At 47.8% G+C, this 25,663-nt stretch overlaps 1 protein-coding gene and 1 long non-coding RNA gene across 2 annotated transcripts in view; one reads left to right on the plus strand and one right to left on the minus strand.

The window, feature by feature from the left end:
* CLIC5 (chloride intracellular channel 5) overlaps positions 1-25,663 on the minus strand; it is a 154,313-nt gene that overhangs the window by 33,053 nt on the left and 95,597 nt on the right. The window contains 3 exon segments of the mRNA XM_006190717.3: positions 2,375-2,481; positions 8,729-8,854; positions 12,192-12,301. Coding sequence (XP_006190779.2) covers positions 2,375-2,481; positions 8,729-8,854; positions 12,192-12,301 — 343 coding nt within the window.
* Positions 9,821-11,250, plus strand: LOC116658296. Its single transcript, XR_004313624.1, has 3 exons — positions 9,821-10,464; positions 10,564-10,667; positions 11,120-11,250. It is a non-coding gene; the product is annotated as an uncharacterized LOC116658296 (long non-coding RNA).

Consider the following 25,663-nt stretch of genomic DNA (forward strand, 5'->3'; position numbering starts at 1 on the left):
CATGCCAGGCACTGCACTGAAGGATTCACAAGCATGGACTTACAAATAAGTGAATCTGTGTTACAAACTTTGGAATATACTCTTAACTGCCCTGTTTGGCCGATGAGGCAGTTGGAAGTATTATTAAGAATATTTTACAGAGGTGGGCACAGAGGCTCAGAGGGAAGTCTCTCAGGCAAAGCTGGGCAGCTGGAAGTGGCAGATCTGGGACTCAGACCCAGGCCACTAACTGCGTGCTCCTGGGTTTCACGGTCCCCTGTAGAAGGTTAGTTCATCCAGGGGAATGACTGTGTCTCTTCTGTCTTGGCAACTCCAGTACCTAGCCCGGTGCCCAGCACACAAGAATCGCCCTTTAAACATCAGCTTAGACTTGGATCTACTCCATGAAATGTGTTTGTTGATTGAATAAGGGAGTGACCTAAGGAACAAACTAACATACAATGTTCTTGCAGGCTCACTCCTCCAGGTTGGGGTCAGGGTTCCAGTGGCTGCGGGGTCTTTTGAGGATTTGTGAACAACCAGGAAATTCTGAATGGTGGTTTCTGTCTTCACCACGGGAGTGGAGAATTGACACACCACGTAGAACCAGGTCACAGTGTGGGGTTTTTTCACGCTTTGATGCTGAGAGAGCAGGGAAGAACCAAGAACCCAGCCAGTGGCGGGGGGTGGGGAGGGGCGGTGATTGGACACTAATGTGGAGGGAGGGCTCTGCTCAAGAAAAAAATTGAAAACACAACACGGACAATCTGAAGACAGGACACTGGGGAAACACATGCAGAGCTGAAGATGCGCACGGTCTGGCAAAGGGAGCCTGGGGCTGAGGCTGATGGGGCTTGCAGTGGGAGTACAGAGCTCAGACAAAGCAGAGACACAGTGCAGACCGTCTCACCAGCGAGCAGCTGTGAGGGGTGGGGCCCTGGTGCTGGCTCTGGAAGCCCAGCACAGGAGGGATGGTCCTCTCCGCACAAGGATGCCCCAGCAGGGGCCCCGGCCGCTGGTATACTGAGCCCAAGAGCTTGAGGACCCCGTTGACCATAACTGGGAGGTATGGGTGGGGAAGGAAAAATGAAGGGAACAGGAGGGGAGTAGACAAGCTACAGTCCCCATGAAGGAAGAACGTGGCATCTTGTTAAAAGGCAGGAGGGAACAGCACAGAGGATGTGACCTAGGGGACAGGCAATTAGGGACAACAGAAATGCCAGAGCTTTGACATGTGCTCATGAGCTGGGGGAGAGGGGGTCGCAGGGGGAAAACCCGTCCCAGAGGGAAACAGGGTGAGGCAGAAGAAGTGGAAACAATGAAAACTGGAGAGTGTGGCGTTTGTAAGATGCTGGTACACGCTGCTCGGTGGAAAGGGCTGCCTTGGCTTTGGCGACAGGAGAACGGTGAACGCGGGTCATGTGTGAATACCACTCACACCCTGAAGAACCTGCGGAGAAGATAACCTGCAGCTGAGAGGAGAGGATGCCAGGTGTGGAATCTGAAAGACTGTAACTGAGCACCAGCTCAGCCCCTGGGGGCGAGGACCAGCCACTGTCCTCTCACTGCATCGGGGTCCTCACCGGGCAAGCGTGGTGACGGCCCGTTCCCACGATGGCCGTGAGCGCTGCATTAGGTCCCAGGGCGGCCACAACAAAGTACCACTAACTGGGGGGCTTAAAACAACAGAAATCGATCCTCACAGTTCTGGAGCCCAGAAATCCAAAATCAAGGTGTCACAGAGCCACACTCCCTCCCAAGGCTCCTCTGTGCCCCCTTCAGCCTCTGGAGGCCCCAACTGGTCCTTGGTTTGTTCACGGCTGAAGCACTGCAATCCCCGCCCCACCTTCATGTGTCCCCCCACCCCGTCTCTGTGCGTCCTCTCTTCTTCTTGTAAGGACACCAGTCATTGGATTTAGGGACCACTCTAAACCAGGATGCTCCCATCTCGAGACCCTTAACCAATTACATCTGCAAAGAACCTATTTCCAAATAAGGCCACATCCTGAGGTCCGTGGCGGCGGAGGAAGAGACTGTGGGGATAACGCTCAACCCGTCACAGGGGCCAAACAGCAGTGAAGCAAGATCACCAAGTAAATTCAAAGTATTTCCCACGCGTCTCTCCGTCTCCTCGTCCCTAAAAGGCCACTCTCCCAACAGGGCCTCTTCATGCACCTCTAGTGACTGCCTTGCCCACAGATAAAACCCAGCCCTCAGCCGGCACTGCAGGCTCCGGACGCTCTTCCCGGTCTCCGTGGCTGGAGTTTCCTCCCCCCTCCGCACGCCCCCCCGTCCTGTGTTCCCAGCCAACCGACTCCCCTGAATCTTTACCACCCAGTTGAAACCCCTTCAGGGAACACTCTCAGATGACTCGAAGGTGGAGGGAGCCACTCACCAGCGTTGCTCTGCTGCTTTGTGTTTTTGATGTAGGCGGAGAACTTGGAGAAGATGTCGATGCCCGCTGTGTTGGACTCCCGGTGCTTCGCGGCCAGTCTGGGGTACCTGGAATGGAAGACCAGTGTTCTAGGGTCAGCGAGAACCTGGAGGTCCTTTAAGGGAGAGCCTGTTTCCATCCCAGCAAGCTACACTCCTGCTTCTAGCTGCATCTACAAATCTTTGGGGGTTTTTTCCAACCCATTCTATGGGGAGGGTGGGCACTCGCAGCCCAAGTTCAATAACAGAGGAAAACAGAGTCCAGTGAGGTGAGACCTGCCTGGGGGACACAGTCTATGAGCAGAGAATCAGAACACCACTCGGAGGGCCCAGGGTGTGTCCTCTTCCTGGGACCCCCGACAACGATGCAGCCGTGCACAGACCTCAGTCAAAATTCTGAGTGAGTTTGCTCTGTACCAGGTGGGGTCCCTGATGTTTCCCCAACCCACGCTGAAATAACTCTCCCCTGCCACGCCTGCGATTGTCATCCTAGCTGCGTGGAGCTAATTCTGTGAGCAAGGAGGTGCTAGGCACCTTGTCACTGAGACCTCAAAACCATTTCTCTGAAGGAAGAGTACCCACAGTCCTCTTTTGAAATATTCTTATTTGTGTGCAGGAGTAAAATGTGGAAGCTACCAGGCTCCATCGGCAGGATGAGTGTTTTCAATGGTTTTATTTCCAGGCATGGAGATAGATTTGCCATGACCCAGCCCCTCCCTCTCACACATTCTTCCATTTTGAAGCCAGAAGAATATAACAAGCAAACAGGGGTTAAGACTGTTTCCTACTGGCCTTGAGACTGAACCAGGTACCCTGGCTTGTGTGAGAATCTTTGTTTTTGGTCCCACTGGCACCATCAAAACGAGCCATTCTAATTTAAAAAAAAATTATTTCGTAAGCATTTTATGTAGATGACCAGGCAAGGGAGGGAGGAGATGAGGGACAATTGTTTGGTTGTATTATCATCAAGTACGTGGACCTTTGTGGTCCTTGGGTGAAGAGCTGTGGACTGCAAGTCATTTGGCTGCTTTATGTTTACATAGTTTAAAAAAAATTTTTTTTGCTTTAATGTTTTAAATAACTTGACCCAAAAAGCCTTTAACAATTATTTGTTGCTCTTTTTTTTTTTTTTGCTCCCCCACTGACCCATTAGCTAGGACTGCCCACTTTTGGGCCATGTGAGCTTTCATTCATTCTGTTTAATTTCAGATATTGCCTCGGATGAGTCCTCAGAAGGTCACTAGGCCCAGCCCTCTGCCCTCAGAGGCATTATCATCCTCATTTTGCAAGGAAGCGATTGGACACCAGAGAGGTTAAATGACTATCTGAGGCCCCATATAATGAACAGTGGAAGGACCTGGAGAACCCGGTTTCTGGGTGCTGGAGCAGTGGTCTTCCCACACCATCACTTCTCCCGTATCAGCAAAAGCTAACTTGTACTGAGTCCCTATTCTGTGCCAGACACTTGCTCTGACCCCTTTACGTGGATTCATCGTTTATTCCTCACAATTCCACTGGTGCTGTCATTAGTCTTATTTCCCACCAGAGACAAAAGAGGCACAGAGAATTTAAGCATTTTGTCTCTGCTCAAGCAGCCACGTGGCAGAGCCTGAAGTCCAACCCAGGCAGTTTTCACTCTGGAAGCCTAGCTCTTAAGTTCCATGTCCTGTGGCCTCCCGTGGACTCCACAGTTCCCTCAAAGCCACCACACACTCCCCAGGGCGGTGCTGAGCACCATGGAGGAACTATCTCCGTCCACCAGGAGGGGGCGCTCTGCACAGGTCTGCACACATCTTTTCTGGAATATACTGGGGATCCAATCACCAATTCATCTGCTCTGACTGTGGACACAAAGCAAGGGTTCCTGTAAGACGCCTGGTAGTCTTCCAAGACACGAGATTTTAGGATCATCCTTCCCTATTTTGGCCTTCTCCCACAGAATCTGACATGCTCTCAGGGTTGAATGCCTTAAATTATTATTAACATATACCCAGTACTCCTTGTTTTTGCTCAATAAGGTACTAATGTAAAGAGAGAGGGCCCTAGAAAGTGCATTTTTCATTTGGGTTTGTTGGGATTTTTGTTTTTTAATTTATGCCATCATTTGATCAGACTTGCAGTTAATCTGACCATTTCTTCATGATCTGCGTGGGTCAAACACGAGCAGGCGGTTATCAAATCCAAGAAGGGCGACAAAGGGCCATGTATTCAGGGGAACCATGGTAGTACCATCCTGTTTTCTAAGCACTATGAGTCATTGAGACTTGACTTTAGCATAACATCCCATTTGAAGGTTGTCCTTGTGGAACATGCGTCTTCAAATATCAGTTTCAGGGATCCTGGTACCTAGACTTGGGGCAGGTACTGTATAGGATGCTAATAAGTGCACTCATTTTAGCTCCATATGTACACTATATTTTTAAACATGCAAATAAGTGGGCTCCAGGGTACATTTTGTTTCTCTAAAAGGTTAGCAAATAATGTTCCATTTATAGAAACATCTTTGAAATAATATTGCGATGTGACCTGGTGACAAATCAAAGAGATGGGGAATTTCTCTAACTCAGGGGTGAGCAAGCTATGGCCTGGGGGCTAAATCCAGCCCATTGGTTTATATACGTCATGTGAGCCACCAATAGTTTTTCCACTTTTAAATGATTGAAAAGATCTAAAAAGGATGTTATCTTGTGACATGTGAAAATGATATGAAATTTGAATTTCTGTATTCACAAATAAAATTTTATTGCAACACAGCCACATCCACCTACTTACGGATTGTCTATGTCTGCTTTGACTCTACAAGAACGGAGTTGTGACTGAGGCTCTACCACCCACGATGTCAAAAATGCTATGTGGCTCTTTCCAGAAAAGTGTGCCAACCCCTGTTCTAATGAAAAAATTTCTCCACTCTGTTTTAAGATATCATATTTCAAATGCATTCATCCTAGATATGGACTTAAGCTTCATTCTGGGAAGTAAAACAGTTGGTTTCTCATCAAAATATTTTTTTATTTTTTTGTAAATAGTATAGCAAAAGAAGTAAGGTATGGTTGCAGATGGAAGTGCTCTGACTGGCTCAAAGTCCCAACCGACGTCTCACTGACTAGCCACAGGCCACCATGCCACCCAACAAAAGGACCCCATGCAATTAAACTACCGTGCAGTAAGCACCTAAGAGGGGCCAAGACCTGTCCCCTGCATTGCGGACACATCAGAGAAAAAGAGAGATGGTCCTCCCATCCCCACGGAGTGACCTCTGCTGATTCCAGGGGCTCTCCTATCAGCTTGAGTGTTGACCCTCTGTTTTCTAATGATCTGAAAAGTGGAAGGACATCGTCCCCTCTGTCCCTTCTCCATTATTCCTGCTTCCTCCCCTCATAAACCCTCCCTGGAGAAGCAGAGTAATGCTTCTGACTCTTCTGATCCTGTGTGCTTGCCTCGTCTTGCCCCTGCTACGTAAACACATGATCCTTGAAGGTGGGTGAGGGCTGGCTTATTCATTAAAAAGACACCCACTGGGATCTGTGGATTTAAGGCCTAAGATCACCAACTGGCCTTATGATTGCACTTGGGAGACAGTCACAAAAGAGGCATTGACCTGTCCTAACTCTCCAAGCTGCTATTTAAGGAGCTCTGACTCTGTCATGCACTAAGGTAAGTCGTATTATCTTCGACAATGTCCCTCAAGATCAACATGATGGTCATCATTTTATAGATGTGGGAATTAAAGTTCAGAGAGGTTTTGAGTAATTTACCTGCAGCAGAGACCACTCATGCTCATTAAATATCCAGGTGCTTCCCTGTATTTCCCAGCCCCTCCCTCTCAGTTAGATCAGGGTCACGTGACTGGGTTCTGGCCAATAGGATGGGAGTGAAGTGATGTAACCACCCAGAGCCTTGGGCCCTAAAAGCATTTTGTATCATCTCTCTCCTTCTTTCCCTGATGAATGAGTCTTGGAGGAAATGTATTTCAAAAGCTACAAGATGGAAGAGGGCCACACTACCCACTCAGACTTGCCCGAGTGAGAAATAAATTCGTATTCTGTTAAAATACTGCGATTTTTGCGGCCAGTTTGTTACTACAGTGTAGCGCCACCTAGTGGTACAGATTAGAACCAAAACATTCTGACTCCAAAGCCCAGACTGTCAGCTACCATGTCTTCCTGTCACTGATGCCAAGGCTGCTTCTCCACCTCCCACATGGTTGGAAGAACCTTCATGCCTTCTACTATTGTGACATATCTATAGACATTTTTTTAAATAATGAGTTCAAAGTGGCTTCCAATCTGGCAGAGTTCAGAACCCTGTTAACACTTGCTTAATAGCTGGCTGACTAAATGACATGCCATGTAATTAGACTTTCTCAGTTCACCTCCCCTCTCCCTCCGAAATTTTTGTAACTGTTTATTTTATTTTATTTTTAAATTAGAGGCTATTTTTTAATCAGAAATGCTCACCAACCAGCTCTGAGGAAAGCACTTTTAAAAACTCATGGAGTCACTGAACTTCTGCAGAAAGGCATCTTAGAGACCATGTGGTTGCAGAGATGAGGACATGGGGAGGGTCTGAGGGGGAGAGAGGCTTGGCCAACGTCACCCAACAAGCGCTGGGTAGAAAGGTCACCAGACTTTGGCTTCATGACTCTCAGTTCTGAATTCGACTAACTCTGGCCAGTCCACGAGGAAGAAAGGGAAAGGCCGGCGTGTGGATGAAAATTCTGACGCTTCCCTGTGGAGCATTAGCTGGGCCAGTCGGAGGAGAGGAAGTTAGTCTCATTTAGAAACTCCGTGAGACTTTCTGGATTCCTCGTTTTGACACCAAATGCTTTGTGCGACCAAAAGTGATCTTTAAAAAAAAAATTGTCGGAGCATTTGTATGTGTTTTTTCTTTTTCCTTTGAAAAATAAAGCTAAGGGGAAAAAGGCTCCCACAATTTCTTGGCTGTCTGGCAGCTTTTACAAACAGCGGCGTGATGAGAAACATATGCAGACCAGCGTCCGGTGAACAGTTACGGGGGTTTTGCTGCCCCCTAGAGAACCCGAAGGCCAGCCTGCACTCCTCCGGGGGCCTGGGGACACGGGCCACCCCACCGACCTCCCAGCTAGAGTCAGTGGGAAGCCAGCCGAGGCTGGTGGCTTGTTGTAGGCAGAACAGCAGGTGTCCCTTTGTGGGGCTGAGACACTGGCTTGCTGACCTTTCCTGGGAGGTAACTGTGGTAGCTGCCCCAGTCTGACCCACACTGAAGCATCTAAGGGACACTCCCGGGGGCTCCACAATGGTCGTGGTCCACCACCAGGGCCCCACCTCGGTAGCCCTCTGGAGTTGTGCATTTTCACAGTTTTGAGGTTCTGCTACCCGGGCATGGCAGATCCTAGGGTCACTGGCTCGGCAGGAGTGCACTTAATAAAACGTCCTACACGCAACTGCAGTCCAGAGGGAGCTGGGCCAGACCAAGCAGAGCTCGGACAGGCGATGTGGGTGGAGAGGGCGAGAGGAGGCGGTGTCTCTGCTCAGCCCGATTTGGGTCATGGCAAGTTTCCAGAATCTGATGAAACGGTGATGAATCTGATGACGGCCCTCCTCCGGAAAAATCTACCTGTGCACGTGGATATACGTATACAGTTCCGGGGTCTCACGGACCCCCTTGGTCCTGCTGTGGGTGTAGATTGGAGAGCCTTGAGTTAAAGAAACAGCCCCCAAAGAGCACAGCTGGGTGGGGGTGGAGGGAGCCCGGCTAAGATGGGCGTGAAGGGTCAGCCTCTCACGGGGGAGGGAAGTGAGGCCAAGACCAGAGAAGGAGCTGGTTCAAAGCAGCACAGAGCATCGCTGGCAGAGCCCGGAGTGGACCCCAGGCCTCCATCCACTGGACTGGCTCCGCACTGTTTCAGTCCCCCATTTCCTGTGGCCTCGACGGAGGCAGGCACTCCTGAGGGGAGATATCACTTCTAGAAGGGAAAATGTTAACTTCACTGTGGACTTGCCCTTCGGGGTCTCCCAGGCAAAGTCGAAACTCTATTTAGTTCTTGAAAACAGCATTCATTTTCTGCTGTGGGATTTCAAACTTAGAGTCAGCAATGAGGTTGTGTATTAGCAGGTACCAACTCTTGGAGTTGGACTTGGTGGAGCAGCCTTGAGACTGGCAGCCCTTTGGGGGTGGGGAGGGGGCTCTGAGACTCTCTCTTCAGAAAGAGGGTCCTGTGCTCTGGATGGATAAGGCTCCTTTGGAAACCTGCCCCCCTGAACGCAAATGCTGGGCTTTTGCAGACCCGACACAGACCCCTCCCTGACATTAGCCCCGGAAACAAGCAGCTCCTTACTTTTTGGGAGTCAAAGTCTCCTCCAGGAACTCCTCGATCTTATTGACGTCCGTCTTCACATCCCCGTTGAAGGTCAGGAAGGGCGGATGGGTGCCCGGGGCGAGGTTGTGCAGGTCAGCTGGTTTTCTGTGGAGAGAGCAAGGTTCAGGGGGTGGCTGACGCCGGGGTACTTCGCGGTCAGGCAGACCTGGGATGGGCGGTCCTTTAGGCTCCCTGTGCTGCCCTACAAGCCTGTCAGCAAGAGCAGACCCAGTGCGAGGTGCGGGGCAGGGGAGGCTGGAGAAGGTTCTGGAAGGATGTGGTGTGACACAGGAAATCCATCCAGTGGAAGTCAGTGAGAAGAGCAAGCCAAGACGACAGAGTTGAGTGAGACTGAAAAGGCAGATAGTGATCACAGGTGACCATCTAAACCAGTGCCAAGCTTCCCTCCGAGATACCCAGGGCAGAGGTTGGGGTTTGCTTTCAAAGTTCCCTTCACCAATTAGCTTAACAAAAACGCACCAGGCAGCACCCCAAACTTTAAATGTTAATGAATCCAGTCACACTCTTCCATTAAGAACTAGCTTCTGTGGTCGTGCAACTGAAGGAAAGTGACCTTGTATTTGACGTGGGACCCTGTCCACGTCCAAGGGTGGGCTGATGTGCTTATCAGCAGGTGAGAAGTCAGGGGCAAGGAAGGGGCAGAGGGAGGGAAGACGGGTGGGGGGCGGGAGGGCGGGGGTCAGGGGGAGGGCCGCCCTGAGGAGAGGGAGGAGGAGGAGTGATGGAGACTCCCGAGGCTGGGCTGGAACATCAGAGTCACCTTAAACGCTCTCTCTGAGAATGCAACACGCCTTGTGGGAGGCAGGCATGGAGAACATGGGATGGAGGAACCGAAAAAGTGTAAACAACGGGGAGGGGAAGAGGAGTCTGTAATGCAACAAATTCCTGGCATAATCGGCTTGGGAGGGGAAGAGAGGAATTTCAATGAAGGTGCCGCTCCCACGCTCCCACGTCCTTGCCCAAACACACGCACTCTCCAGCTGTCTTCTGCAGCACTTGGAACTCCTCAGACCATCGACTCCGAAAGCATTTCTGAAATCTCATTTCCTTAGTCCCTGTGTTTACTCTGTGTGTGTCTCTCCTTTCAGGCAATGAGAGGACATTCTTCACCTTCTTCTGGTTTTCAGAGCTGACACGAGGCAGCAACACTTGGCTTCTCAGCGGGGAGGGAAAATCTGTACTGATTTTGTTTTTCAGCAATTAGCTCTCTGTGGCTTAAAGATCCAGAAGTGATGATTTCTTTCTATGATTCGACGGAACCGTGGCCTCCGGAGCCTGGCATCCATGGGAAGGATGCGTCTGGTCGCCGAAGCCCAGCTGGTGTGGCTGATGGAACTGGTCAGGGGTGGCCCTCTCTCTCTCTGTTGACCCTCATCAGCATTTACGACGTTATACAACGAGAGCTTAATTCCATCTTGCCAGGTCTACCGTACAGATCATGTCATGCGTATCAGTCCCCTTTCCCTGGCTGCACGGTCCCTGGCTGCACGGCCAGCTCCGTCAGGGCACCAGGATGCTGAGAAGAGCTCTAGCGAGGCGTCTGCAAGTGCGGCCCCTGCCCGCCTCCCCGGGTCCCCACACTAACTCTGTAAACACGGCACCATGCCCATCTCCACGCTCCAGATGAGGAAACCGACTCAGCAAAGAGAAGTACCTTGTTTGAGGCCCCTCAGCCAGTCAACGGAGGTGCCAGGGTAAGAAATCAGTTTTCCTAGGAACTGCTAAACTTCACGGTCGTACATTTTTAAAAATTCCTTAAATATATATACATCTGTATATAATTTTTCTTTCAGGAAGAACGTCTCCTTATGCATAAAAGTGGAGTCGTGATGCTTGCCTAGTCTACCTGGATGGGTGCTGGCAGGCTCGGCCGTGATGACGGACAGGAAAGGGCATCGTAAGCATCTGGGGGCTGCTGGGGTGGCTCCCTCTCCCAGTCTGATCTCCAGCCAAACACGGGAGCACACCTGCACCCACACTCCTCCAAAACCCGCCCTTCTCCACGGAAAAAGGCCAGTCTGTCCAACCGTGTGAAAGTCTGCTTGCCGTGCGGGTCACAGACAATGACTGTGTGTTCATTCATTTGACGGAGATTAGCTGGGGCCCCCGAGTGAACGAACGAGCTGCTAGGGAGGAGACAAAGAAACTTAAAACCCGATCTTACCACACGCCCATGAGGGATTCAAGGTCTCACCTGTACGACAAAATAAACTTCATCACTGATGTGTCTTGAAGGGCATGGCATTTGAACCGAGGAGACCAACCGGGTTTTTTTTTGCAGCAGCCTCTCCCTAAGTGGGCACCTTGAACAAGTCATTTAAATGTGTCCATCTCGGTTTCCTTATATAGAACGAAGAAATAAGAGCTCCTTCACAGGGTGATATGCTCTGTGATCTTTTATGGGAAAGCGCTCACCAGTTGTAAAGCACTCGGCTTGTAGATCCCGTAACTTGATGAGATGTGAAGTGGTGAAGCCGGGCAGCGTGGACCACAGGGGCCGGGTGAGTGTGGAGGGCAGGTGGAGTGATGGATGCACCTGAGAGTGGTGGGGTGGGAAGGGGGGCTTCACTGGGGAGAGGGCTGGAGCAGCAGCTGGGGGCTGGGCACCCTCTCTCCATTTAGGAAAGACCAAGAGCCTCCCTGAAGCAGAAGCAGCCTCCCAGGGAACAGGAGACCAGAGGCACCAGAGCAGCAGAGAGAAGTCCAACCTGACAGAGGCGGGTGAGTCCTGGTGAGAAGTGTCAGGACATAATGTTGGGAAGAAGCAAGCAAAAGACAAGGAGGGCTGCTGGTGCACTCTGCCCTGAGTGATGAGAAGTGTCAGAAGGTTTTCTGAGCAGGGGAAGTCACATGGTTAAAGGATTATTTTAGGAAAAATACCCTTATGATAATATAAAGGATGGATGTGAGAGAGACAGACAGACAGACAGATAGACAGACATAGAGAAAGAGAGAGGACCTGGAAGGCTGAACAGTAGTAACTCTCTACCCTGGCCTCGAATCCAGAGCTCTCACACTAAAGTTCTAAAGATGGGAACAGCCTGGATCCCAACTCCCTGGAAACTTGGACTTTCACACCTGAAGTCCCCCTGGGGTCGCCCAGGATGGGGGCACAAGTATGACCAGGACAGCTCACTCCTGGATCTTCAGGTGTCCGTCCCAGACACTCTCAGCTGCAACATCCACTGCCCGTTGCCTCCTCTTCCCTTGCGAATCGGGACTTGCTCCTCGGGACAGCGAAATGCTCTGTCCCAAGTGTGATCCTCGCTTTCGAAGCCCCCCTTGTAACTGGGGGTCTGGCCAGCGAGGGGTGTGTGAGCGGGTAGCTGCTGGGAGCCACGGAAAGGTTGTCGCCCTCCCGCATGGAAGATCCTCTGTTCCTGCAGCAGCACGTATCCCTCAAGAACGCAGCACCCTTTACCTTTTCAGATCCACGGTGGTGACGTTGAACACAACTCCTTTCAGCCAGAGGATCATGAAGAGGCGCTGAGAGAAGGGGCAGTTGCCGATGCTCTCTCCATCGACGCCAGCCTAGAAAGAAAAGCGGCAGAGTCCTGGGTCGGCTTGGGCACGTCAGCAGGAAGGAATGCAGGATTACTAACACCCAGACCCCGATCCGACAATAACAGACTAAATCCATGCCCCAGCCTTACCTGAAAGGGCAGTGGCCCTCTGTGATTTGTCATTGTCCTCCTAATGTTCGTGCAGGGCGATGCCTGGCACAGGGTAAGGGCTCAGTAAATAGGTGCTGAACTGAACGTGAACCTCCAGCATGGTGATTATGGGGAATCTGAAACCATGGAACCCCAGCATCCCAAGGTGGAAAGAAACCTTTGACATCACATCGTCTAACACAAATGATGTCAGACCACCAACTTCTATACCCCCAAGGGATCGTCTAGTCTATGCTTAAATAGCCCCACTCACCAGCAATTTAAAGCCCTCAAACAGTCCATTCTGAGGACAATTCTAACCATGAGAAATGCTTTTCTTTGGCTATACCTTGCCAAAGTACATTCCTCTGGAGTTTACCTTCTTCTACACTTTGCTCTTTGCTCCATGAGGATGTCATGAGTACAGATCCTCAGACTTTAATCCTACCGCTTTATATCTAGACCCTTCATCAGGCTCAAGATGTCAATCAATACCCCACTTCATTCTGACTACTACTTCACCTTCAGTGTCAATAAACTAGTCATTTGTAAAAGTATCCTTTTACACAACAAATATATATTGACCATCAATTCATTGTGTGCAAGGCACTGGAGTTAATTACACAGGGGATTAAAAAAAATGCATTTACTCAGGAGCTTGCAGTCTTCTGCAGGGGTGATAAGCAGGAACACAGGTGACCATGACAGACAGCATTACTGAGGGGCTGCATCCTGCTACCCCCACTGCCTTCCCCTTTTCAGCACCCTCCTCAAAGAGCGTGTGTGTGTGTGTGTGTGTGTGTGTGTGTGTGTGTGTGTGTGTCTGAAAGGCAAGCCTCTCTTTACCTCGGAGTGGGCTAGAGACCTGCATTTTATAAAGAATACATTTTCAGCAAACACATGAATGAACAAAATGATTAGAGAACTGATCTCTGTATAATTTACTCCCACTGAGTGGTATCCTGGCCCTGAAATGGGATTTGGAGGGAGAAACCACCCACTCGCTCTCGTTTGCTGTTGGCTCCCCTGGAAACCGAGGCCCCATCAGGACGGGCTCCACTGCCAGGGAGGGGACGGGAAGGGAAGACACCCTCAGTCTTGCTCGCGAAGCTGCTAACAATGCAGCCAACATCCTGGAATGGGGGCTTACTAAGATTTCTCTCTTTCGCTTTTTTCTCTTTTATTGAAAGAGAAGGAGAAAAATACTACACTCCAAGCTGCACAAAGTGTTTTTCCCCTTGGGGTTTGTGTGCCGAGGGGTTCGGGTGGGGAGGCAGTGATGCCTTCTTTCTGTCATACACGAGCGCCTCATGGTGTGCTCATTTCTGCCTTGCCACGCGCTCCCCGCAGTGGCTCAGGTTTATAGTGGAGAACTGGCGCCTTTGGCGGCGTCGCTTGTGGGTGATTGCTATGAAATTACAGTTATTTTACCTCTCTCTTAACTACACGGAAAGCGCCATCCCTATTCAGTTCTCCCTTTTCCTCAGGGCTGGAAACAGACGCAGCCTGAGTGCCTGAGACACCACGGGCTCCGTTACGTAAAATCAGAAAGGTGGAGGGCACGGTGCGGCCACACCTGCCCACAGAGCTAAGGTTACGGATAAAGCCACACTCGGACAGGTGACTGTTAATTTAATAACAGCTTGGTGCTAACTTGAGTGGATGCCGTCAGTTCCCTAAGACTTTCTTTCCCAAGCACCACTCACTTCACAGGCAGCTGGTTCTTGGTTCTTCAAGACATCCGGACAAAGGGACTTTTCCCCAGGGCCGGTAGTGAGTGGGGTTGGGGGTGGGTCATAGGGAACCGAAGGAGGAATTCATAAAATATTGAAATTCTTACTAGTTGGACAAAATATTCATATAATAATAATGTTAATAAAAAACCAATGAATGTCAGGCATTGTTCTAAGTGCTTCCCATAAGTGCGTTTATTCCTCATGTGAACCTGTGTAGAGAGATAATGTTAACCTTTTACAGAGGTGGCCACTGGGGAGAAATTACAGGCAGGGGAATAACTGGCCTGAGGGTCCCAGGATGGACCCAGAGCCAGATGGAGAGCTTTTTTTTTTTTTTTTTAACTTAACAGAGGTACAGGGGATTGAATCCAGGACCTCACGCATGCTATGCTAAGCATGTGCTCTACCACTGAGCTATTTCCCCTCCCCGCCAGATCGAAAGCTCTTAACTGCTTGGCTGGAGACCATGATCTAGACCCACCTCTGACTCTGATTCACCATGTGACCTTGAGTAAGTCACCTCCCTCTCTTGGCTTCAAGCACTTATAACTTCCTGCCATTTTGTGGATTCAAGTAGCTAACGGAAATCTATTTAAGACAGCAGTTCTCAAACTTTTTGGTCCTCAACGCCTTTCAAGATTGCTGAGGGCTCCCAGAGAGCTTCTGTTGATGTGAATTAGAGCTATCAATATGTACTGTATTACAATTAGAGCTAAAACTATTTCACACATTTACTTACATATTCATTAAAATATAATAATGATAAACATATTCCATGTTAACCTAAATAACACATTTTAATATAAAGAAACCATATATTTAAAAAAAATAATTTAGTAAGTAGAGTTGTTTTACTTTTTTACAAAATCTTTGATATCTGACTTAATGAAAGTCAGCTCTACATTCCATCCTTTGCTCTTTGTTTGCAGTATAGGAAGAAATCCTGGCCTTAGCCAGATACCTCGCTGGAAAAGGCAGGAGTAATTTAACAGCCTTTTCAGATTCTTGTGGGTATTTCTCTTCTCCACCATATCGAAACTCAGCAAGTGGTAGCTTCTTCAACGTGAGTTGATGGGTGGAATCTGAAGCCCTATCAGTGAAGTCCTTCTGTTGCACTCAAACCCATTCATCTCGCTCGCACTTTGAATGGATCTCTTTACCCATGAATGATTTTGTAACATCACAAACTTGTCATTTGGAAAACAGTGTTTCACTGACTTAAATAGATCTTCCAAAGGGTGATACATTCCTTATTTACTTTTTAAAAAATGTTTAAATTTCTTTTTATTGAAGTATAGCGGATTTACAATGTATTAGTTTCTGGTGTCCAGCAAAGTGATTCAATTATATATATACACGTATATATATAATTATATATAATTATATATATATATAATAATATATAATTATATATATATAATACACACACGTATATTTATAAATATACATATATATATATATATATATATATACATACAGATTCTTTTTCATATTCTTTTGAACTTGACTGCTTCTCTTTGCTTGAACTTTTCTAATGAGCTTGGTGGTGATACTACTGCATGTGATATGTACTCAAGGGCTGAGATTTAATTACATTAGACCATTTCACTGCTTCATCAAGATCATTCATAAATGAAACTGGCTCCTTTTTTTTCTCTCTGGGCATGACTCCTCCATTCCACCACTGCCTCAATTTGTGCTCAAACACCAGCAGATTTTGCCCACAGAACAGCAATCCCAGGGAGAAGTGATGACCTCCCAGAACTCCCAGTAGGGTATCAGGAACCCACGAACATTTGAGAACTGTTGGTATAATATATCCTGTGAATAGACCCAGTACCTAGTGCTTCTCCTCCAGACAATAATGTGAAGCTGATAACTGCCCCCAAAGTCATTCCTGGGCACCAAGATCCAGAAAAGAGAAGAAATCAGCCTGCCTCAGCCCCAGCCCATCTGGCACCCGGCAGCCTCATGCTGGTGATAACCTTTCTGCAGCCCTCTGGCCACAGAAGTCAAAGCCCCCACATAGCTTGCATACAGCCTGCCCACGGCCAGAGTGCCCACACGGATCTCCCACTTACTCTGCAAGCCCTTTGTGGCCAAGGCCTCCTGTCCCACTGGCCCTGGATCCCCCTGTACCCCTACACCCCCACTGCTGATCATCTGGCCCCCTCCTGACCTCTGGAGGGTGGCCTACTGCCTGCCTGTCATCTCCAAACCAGCTCTGGCCTCGCCAGACCAGTGAACTTCTGTGCTTTCTGCTGGGCTGACCACACCTTCTCCGGTGAGATTTGAACCCCTTCCAAGTCTGTCATCCTTGGTTATTCCTCTTCAGGTCTAGAGTACCCCAAAGACTATCCTCATATGTAATAGTTACTCCTTTATCATAGTTAATACTTCTTTACATTAAACTTCTGCTAAAACCACTGTGTGGTTTCTCTCTCCTGATTGCACCCAGACTATGACAGATGCTCAAATGTCTGGCATTGCAAAATAGATTTTTAGGCTATTTCTCTGGTTCCCTTAAAAATCTCACAAGGTTAAGGCCTAAGTGAGGTACTGGAAGAAGGAAACCTGAATTTTCTCCAGAAAGCTAATTAAATCACCATTTATACCACATTTCAACTTTTCATTGCTTCGGCCCCTAAAAACTGTCCCTGCGGACTTAAGTGATTAAACATTTTTTTCAAGTTACACTTAAAGAATTCTGCAACCGTGGGGCTGGAGCTGACCTCAGGGATGCTGCAATCCAGCTCTTTCCTTTTACTAGTGAGGAAGCAGGTCCAGAAAGGTTAGACGTCTTGCCCATGGTTTCACAGGTCCCACGGCAGAATCAGGGATGTAGCTCCTGGGTCCTGAGCCCCAGCCTTCCCCTGTGCTAGGCTGGCTGTCATCGTACAGGAAAGAGTGCTGAAGAGACAAAGACCACAGGAAGAGGACTTTCTCTGGCTTTACGATGACTCATCTCTATCGCACTAAACTGATTTCTATCAACGTGGAAGAGGAAGGATTTTCCTTTATCATAACAATATCTGGGTCTGCCCACTTTCTCTCATGTGTATAAGCCAGATAGTGTTCCTTATTATGACAGTTCTTTTAAAATATCAAAGGACAATTCCCCTAATTTGGTTGGTCAGCCTCCCATGAACAGAGAATGGACTTGGGGTTTGTGGTCCACTTGACGATGGGGAGTTCCACCCTTGAAGAAACAACATGCTTTTTCTCAGCGGCCACAAAAAAAAACCAGTTGCACTCTCTGGGGTCACTCAGGCACTTTCCGTTCAATAAATAGTCAGGTGCCAAGTATACATTTGAGGCCTCAGAGATTCCCAGCATTTATCTAAGGTTGATGATAAAGGCTGAACTGGCTCTATGCAGATGGCAAATGGCTGCCTGTACAGTGTGATGTGAAGAATTCTAGGTGTCTTTGTCAGGGTTCTCCAGAGAAATAGAACCAGCAGGATTTGTGTGTCTGTCTAGATGGAGACAGAGACAGAGACAGGAACTTGGCTCCACCAGACTGCGGATGCTCGGTAAGCCTAAAACCTCATGGGATATGTCATCAAGTTGGAGATTCGGGAAAGAGTCGCAGTTCAAGTCCAAAGGAGGTCTTCCCTCTTCCTCAGAAGCTGTCAGTTATTTCTCTATTAAGGCCTTCAACTGATTGGGCGAGGCTCACACACAGGATAGAGGGTCATCTGCTTTATTCAAAGTCCGCTGATTTAAATGTGAATCTCACCCCAAAACACCTGCTGGATACATTCAGCATAATGTTTGACCAACTATCTGAGCACCACAGTCTAGCCAAGTTGACACCTAAAAATTAAGTTGACACCTAAAAATTAAACATCACACCAGGTGATTCAAAAATATCACCTGAGATGGCTAAACCCATCAATTCCGTATCTGTCATCAACACTTCAGCTCACCAGATGGTTTTATAAACAACTGAATATACCCCTTCCCAAAGGAACTTGTAGGCTCCAAACCTAGAAAGCTATTTGCTTTAAGTGTCTGACTCAGAGAGCAGTGTCCAGTGGTACCCTGACCCCAAGTAACCGGCCTGGTCTGAGAGTGGCCTTGGGCCCAAGGCTGCCTACGACTTGATGTGTAGCATAATACTACTGGGCTTGAGGCCTCTTGGGAGTGACCTTCAGCCTGCCTTGAGATTTATGGCAACCTGCACTGAGTTTGTACTCACCCTCCTGTTTGTCCACACACCCTCCGAGAAAAACTGCCCTTTCCAGCCCAACACCACACCAGTGACCCTTCTTCCAGCCCCTTCTCTCCACTCCTACATGTCCCCCTACCCATTCCTTCATGTCCAAACTATTTGAATAAGTGACTGGATCTCTCTCAAAATTCTTGCCAATCCTGCTTCTACTTAACACCCTCTTCTGAAATAATTCTCTTTTAATCACTTTCTGGGAGTAAGCAATTTCTCTTTTCTCTTTTCTTTTCTCTTTTCTTTTCTTTTCTTCCTTCCTTCCTTCCTTCCTTCCCTCCCTCTTTCTTCCTTCCTTCCCTTTCTTTCCTTCTTTCTCTCTCTCTCTTCCTTCCTTCCTGACCTACCCCTACCTGACCTTTCTCTTGCAGCTAGAACTTTGGATTATCTTTTCCTCTTAACACTCAGCCCTCTGCAGTCTGCCTTGTCACCTGGTGCCTCTCGTGTGGCCGGGCCGGCTTCACAGACACGCCATCTGTGCAGATACATAAATCTCAGAGCTCAGAAGGGCCCCACACTTGGCTTAACATGCTACTGTCGTGGTCTCGAAATTCTTCATTGTTTCTCAATGAAGGACCCCTCATTTTCACTTGGCAGTGGGCCCCAGAAGTTAGGCAGCGGTCCTGCAAGTGACTGTCCTGGTCCTCTGCTGACATCCTCCTCTTCCCGACCTTTGCCCTCTCAGCTCACTGCTCTCCCTCCTCCATGCTCGGTGCCCTTTGGAGAACTCATCTACTCCCGAGAACACGCTTCTCCTTCCCAAGTCAGAAATCACTCTGGCTTTTAGACCTATAAAGATGCTGTCTACCCTGAGCTTGAAAAAAAAAAAAAAAAAGGAAAAGGAAAGAAAAGAAAATAAGAAAAGGAAAAAAAATGCTGAAATGCTGCAGGGCTTGCTTGGTTTAAGTCTTCCTTGTTAGTTCTGTCTCCTGTCTCACTCCAGTGGTATATATTTTTCTAGAATTTGCCTCCTTTCAATTAAACAGTTTTCCAGTTATTAGATAGATACCTGAGGTTTTCTTATTAGTAAGCCAGACAATATTCCTTGTCATTATTATTATTTAATACCAAGGACCTGTCCGTCCAACATGCCTTCTGTTAGCATGCATATGATTTGGTGACTTATTTTATTTTGGTGTTTTATTTTATGAAACCCAGGAAAGGCTCAAGAAATGCAAGATTGGTTTCCCTGGCACATCTATCAAGTGACTCCACCCTGCTCCGGAAGGCAGAATGGCTCTCATTCATATCATAAGCCTGCACCAAGCCCTCCGAGGTCCCAAAGTCCAAGGCCTCTGCTTCTAAGTCTGGCTCTTTCTGCTGCACTAGCCCAGGTGTAAGATTTAACCACTCAGTTCTGCTGCACTAGGAGCAGGCTTGTGCCCCTGACGTCACAGAGTTCTGGGGTACAGGGTAACGGGCATGGGGGTACCTGCAGCCCTGGGTTCAAGCTCCAGCCCTGGTATCCCCCAGCTGTACGTGGCCGACTTGGTTTTCCCAGAGAGGCTACCGCACTATTTTCAGTTCCATACGCTCTCCAGTGGTGAAGTCTATATTTTCCTTCCTCTTAAAACTGGGTGGGCGTTTGCGGCTGCCTTCGTGAATAAAGGAACGTCACAGTGTGTGACTTCTGAGACCAGGACATAAAAAATGATGCAGATTCTGCCCAGCTCTCTCTCTCTCCTTTGTGATGCTCACCCTCGGAACCCGCCATGTTGTGAGGAAGCCCAGAGCCCAAGAAGAGGGCACTGGGTAGTGTTCCAGCTGACACCCCCAGCTACGTTTTCAGCTGACACCCCCAGCTACGTTCTCAGCTGACAGTTGGCGTCGACCACCAGACACGTGAATGAGTGAGACTTCAGACGATTCTAGCCTCCCAGCCAAATGACACCTAGTGAAGTAAAATGAGTCATCGCCACTAAGCTCTGGCCAAACTGCAGGTTCACGAGCAAAATAAATGTTGTCACTGTTGAAAGCCACTAAGTCTGGGGTTGGCTTATTATCCATCAGATAACTCACACTTAGCCTCAGGTTTCTTATCTGCAAATTAGAGGCAAGAAATATCTACCTTGCAGGGTTGTCCTATGACTAGATGCTAATACATGTAAAACATACGGTGTTCGCTTTATAAATTTAGAGCTGTTGTCATTATGACCACGGAAGACAAACATTTAGGAAGAGCTAATTAAACAGCCCTGTTTGTGAAATGCTATGCCTTAGTAAAGAGTCAGTAGATCTCTCTTTGATGACACAAAAATTCAACAACACACCTGTGTTTGCTTTCTCCATTGAATGGATGGCTCCACACACAAAACCCATGAACACGGAGGTACTGTCCACTGGCTGGAGACGAGTGTTCCTAAACTAGACAGTCTCACGTGGACGGAGAAGGGAGAAAGGAAGAGTGACTCACATTTGGTTAGCTGTTGCTACAATGATGCATGCATGGACGTCTGTCCTCTCCAAGGCCATTGAGTTTCTGTGCGGAGCAATATTTCCCAACCAAACAACGTCTTCAAGTAGTTCAAGAACCAAAGACTCAAAGGTCTGGAACTCCAGGAAGATGGGTGGATGGGACTGAGGGATGCGGCTTGTGACAGTTTCCTGGTGGCTTTCTATCCAAGCCCCGTGGAAGCCTTTGTGTTCTCTGAATGTCTGGGAACCTCTGTCACAAATATTTACGGGGCCGTCATGCTATTCTTTAGGCCTGATTGTGGCTGTCAGTGCTTGGATCAGAAGAACTGAAAGCTGGAATTCTTCCACTTCAGAAACGCACCAAAGCACAGGAAACCAAAGAGCGATAAAAATCTTACAGCCCCAAATAAACAGAACGCCTTCCCACATGGGTTTAACTGAAAGGAGACGTCTTCTCATTAAGCCTCCCCCGGAGAATACCAGTCCTAATGGAGGAAACACGCCTTCCACTTAATTAGGCCACTGTCAAAAGTTTTGTTTTCCTCCCTTCACATTTTTTTCATTATTCAAGATGCTACAGAAATTAGTTCCAGCTTTTGATCATGAATCCATCCCCCTCCATTCAGGGAATGAGCCTTCAATCCCTTGAATTTTCCTCGAGGAAATTCCTCAAATACTAAAACAAGGGTATCTTGACATCAGCTCTGACAAAGGTTGATGTCTGGGGCCCTGTGATAGGGGAGATTCCTCAACTGTTATTCATCCTGCCCTTTGCCCCGGTGGTCTGAATGTGGAGTTTTTTAATTCAGCATTTTAACAAAACAAGCTGGTCTGGGAAGACTTTAGAGAAATCACAGAATCGGTCACCCAGCCCCTCAGTTGGGTTCAGGAAGCTCTCATTTAAACAAACCTCCCAAATATGACAGATTAAAAGCTTGTGGCACTAAAATCAAATCTGATATAGGAGAGTTACTAAATAGGGTCATGTGACTCCAGGACCCTCTGGAACACTCTGCAAAATTAGTGTTTTATCATATGTCAGTGAAGTTTGGTTTATAGAGCTTGAAAAGTCCAGGCTCACACTGCCGTTCCTGAGCCCCCACGGGGAGGACAGAAGGGCAGCTGGGCAACCTCCTCTCCACACTCCTCCCCTAGAGCTGATGGGGAAGATAAGGAGACAATGGAAGTAAAATGGGAGCTCAGGGCCTGGTGCAGAGTGCGTACTCAATATATTGGCTGTCCTCACGGTCACTGCCTTCTGGACCACCCCTCCTTCCTCCCTCTCACACCCCCAACCAGTTCACTAAACGTCTGGTGGGGGGGGGGGTCTCCTCTGCCACCATGCAATGGAAAAATGTTCTACCAACCAAATGCCCTCTGTCCCATGAGCCCACCCTGCTCAGGTCTTTCAAGCTCCTGCAGCGTTTCCTGGGAAGACTGTGGGTCTAGATCTTTCTGTTCTCTGCTTCAAAGGGGCCTTCTTATAAACAGCCTCCCAGCTGCAGACGAAGCAACGGAGCCAAGTTTTGTGTCAAGGAGACCTCACTCTCATTTTCTCTCCCTTGAAGACTCAGGCTGAGTTCATCCATTCAAGCTCAAGCCAGTCTATAATTGGACAGAAGTCTGCCTTTTGTAATCCCCTAGGCCCAAAGGGGAAATGAAAAGCCTTTCCAAATGGCAGACGAAGGCAGGAAATGTTCTATTTATTGTACTCCTATTTAAAAAAAATAAAATAAACTGACCCCAGTAATTATACCACACACACAACAGTCCGGGTCATCACCCTGGAAGCCACAACCTGAGATGGAGCCTGTGTTTCTCTTCAAAAAGGGAATTCTCCCAAGACCTGCCATATTTCTTTTTATAAGGACTACAACAGTGCCAAGTGACAGACTGCCCCCTTCACATTCTGCCTGGTCAGTGGGGGTCAGAGAGCTTTGGGCTGGCCCCAGATTTTCTGCAAGATAAATGTGCCTTTGAGCCAATCAGACTGTGGCCTTCTGCATTCTCACCTGTAAAAGGAAGGAATGACCGGACAATGTCTGGCTTTGACTTCTCTGCTTCTCTCCATGCTCACTTTTTCAGCATTGTTAACTGGCCACCAAGAAGTTAGAAATGACCCTTGATTGTGCAGAGCTGTAATGCAAATTCCTCACTTCATGCCTAGGAGAGAACACTGGAAGTGCCCATTATAAAGATACCAAACGGCCCCCAAATAACTCCAGAGTAAATGAGGTGCACAAGTGTTTCTTCTCCTCTACTGGATCTTGTCTGTACATCTCAGAACTTGGTGTGATGCTTCTGGGGGTAAGCTCGAGTTCACAAGCACCAAAAAGACCTTGTTTTGGCTTCCGCATTCTAATACTGGGATCCACAGAGGGGAGCCTTCCCGTCGGCCACTTGGAGCAGATGTAAAGACGTGTTTCCCACTCCAGCAGAAACTGCTCCATGCATGGAAGTATATGCCACTGTAGACAGTCACCAAAGCGTGTCATTTGTATTTCCATTTAATTTGAAGGCGCCAAATAGCATAATGTTTAGGATCAACCCCTTCAAATTATCTTTTGATGAAGGCTCAGGAATGACAAAGACTTTTCAACTTTGCACCATATGATCCAACAATCCCATTCCTGGGTATATATCTGGAGAAAACTCTAATTCAAAAAGACACATGCAGCCCAATGTTCAGAGCAGCAGATGTGGAAGCAACCTAATGTCCATCGACAGATGACTGAATAAAGAAGATGTGGTTATGGAATGAAATGTTACTCAGCCATAAAAAAAAGAATGAAATAATGCCACTTGCAGCAGCATGGATGGACCCAGAGATTATTACCACGCTAAGTAAAGTCAGAGAAAGACAAATATCACATGATATCACTTATACACAGAATCTAAAAAATGACATAAATGAACTTATTTACAAAACAGAAACAGACTCACAGATGTAGAAAACAAACTTACGGTCACCAAAGAAGAAAAAGGGGGAAGGATAAATTAGGAGTTTGGAATTATCAGGTAAAAACTACTATATATGAAGTAGATAAACAACAAGGTCCCACTGTATAGCACAGGGAACTATATTCAATATCTCATAATAGCCTATAATGAAAAAGAATATGAAAAAATATGTATAACTGAATCTCTATGCTGTACACCAGAAACTAACACAACACTGGAAATCAACTATACTATACTTCAGTTTAAAAAAAAAAGTACTTTTCAACTTTGCTTCATCTCCCAACTATTGGAGGAGGCTGCTGGAAGCCTGATGCAGAAAATTCGGAGGTCTCAGCTAGGATCCATGGGCAAGAATGTCAGTAATTCATCTGGTGATTATGTATTTTATGCATAATGCTAACCTTAGATGGAATTCTGCAGACACTTCCACATGGAAAGCAGAGACTTGCTGAAGAGAAGAAGACATGGGGCAAAGCTAAAATGAGAAGCATAATTTCCCTCTGTGTTCTCCCCAATTGGCTCTTATCACCTCTTTCTTTAACAGGGTTTCTTTCTACTAAGTCCTAAAACAGACCCTGTTTGATTTTTCTCTTCTCAGTCTTGTGGGTCAGATACAACATCCCAGTTGTTCAAAATATAGCCTGGATGCAAAGATCACAGCCTCAGAGACATACCGTGGGACTGAAGAGAGACAAGACCTTGGAAACAAACGTAACGTAAGTAGTGACTGTGACCCTCCAGGACTTTTACTCTATAGTATCTGCAGCTATCAAACTAGCTTTGAGCACCGCATCACTCTCTCAATCTTTTCACCCAAGGGGGAATTAAAGACGGCTTGAACTGGCCTTGAAGCTCTCTCCTTCATCTGTAGCTGGGGGTAATAACACCCTGCCCATCTGCTTCAAGTTGTCTGTGAAGTTCAAATGAGATGAGGGACATGTAAGTGATCTAAAAGGACAGGGCACAATAATAACACTACAGACCCAGTCTGTACCTAGGAATCTGGCCCTCCTGGGTTCTAACACTGAGTGAATCTCAGCCAAATTTCCATACACTGTGCGGGGGGGGGGGGGGGGGGTGCGCTGCCTGCAAATAACAGGGGCAGCCTGGTGCTGAAAGTGAACACGGCTGCTGAAACCGGAGCCAGGGTTACATTATTTATTGAAATTCCATGATGTGGCCTGTCCGTCAGGAGCCGGCAGAGCCTAGAGTCACGGCTGAACACATGCATCCCTGACGGGCCGATCCCCCTGACGTCCCCTGCCTCTTTGCCTGTGGGACCAGCCAGATGCTGGACCCTCTCCTAAGAGGTGACGCTATGGAAACCTGTCAGGGCGTGGTTAGTGACTTGGGCTTTCTGAAGGTGCCACATCGGTGCCCATCTCTGTGCAGTGCAGGCTACCCACCTGTCTGCATCCCCCGGGGTATAGAAAGTCTGTGGAGAGAGTTGCAGAAAAAACAAGGAAGCCAATACACTGCAGCCAACCCCTAAAAAAAATTCTCTGCTCAGGGTTTCTACCTGTATCATGGAGAGAAAAGGTTTCTTGGCCGACCAACATGCCAATGCGTAGAGAATGAATTAAATTCTGTGGATAAGTTGTCCTTTCATAATCACAGATCCTCAAAAGCATAGTACTGTTGACAGCAGAATGGTTGACTATAGGACAATACGGCCGTACTGAATGCAAGAGCATCCAGCTAGTAAGGACACTGGTTTGGATTCTTCTGTCTTATCCTGGAGGGAAGGTCATGATGGGGGAAAAAAGAATACAAGTCACAAAGTAATGTGAATCGTATGTTCCCTTCTTATTTAGAAACAAAACCCTGTGTTATACATGAACACACATACAGGGCTTTGTTTTCAAATTAAAAACGTGTGTGTGTGCGCGCGCGCGCACGCACG

This window comes from Camelus ferus, chromosome 20, assembly GCF_009834535.1.
Source record: "Camelus ferus isolate YT-003-E chromosome 20, BCGSAC_Cfer_1.0, whole genome shotgun sequence".
Taxonomy (NCBI): domain Eukaryota; kingdom Metazoa; phylum Chordata; class Mammalia; order Artiodactyla; family Camelidae; genus Camelus; species Camelus ferus.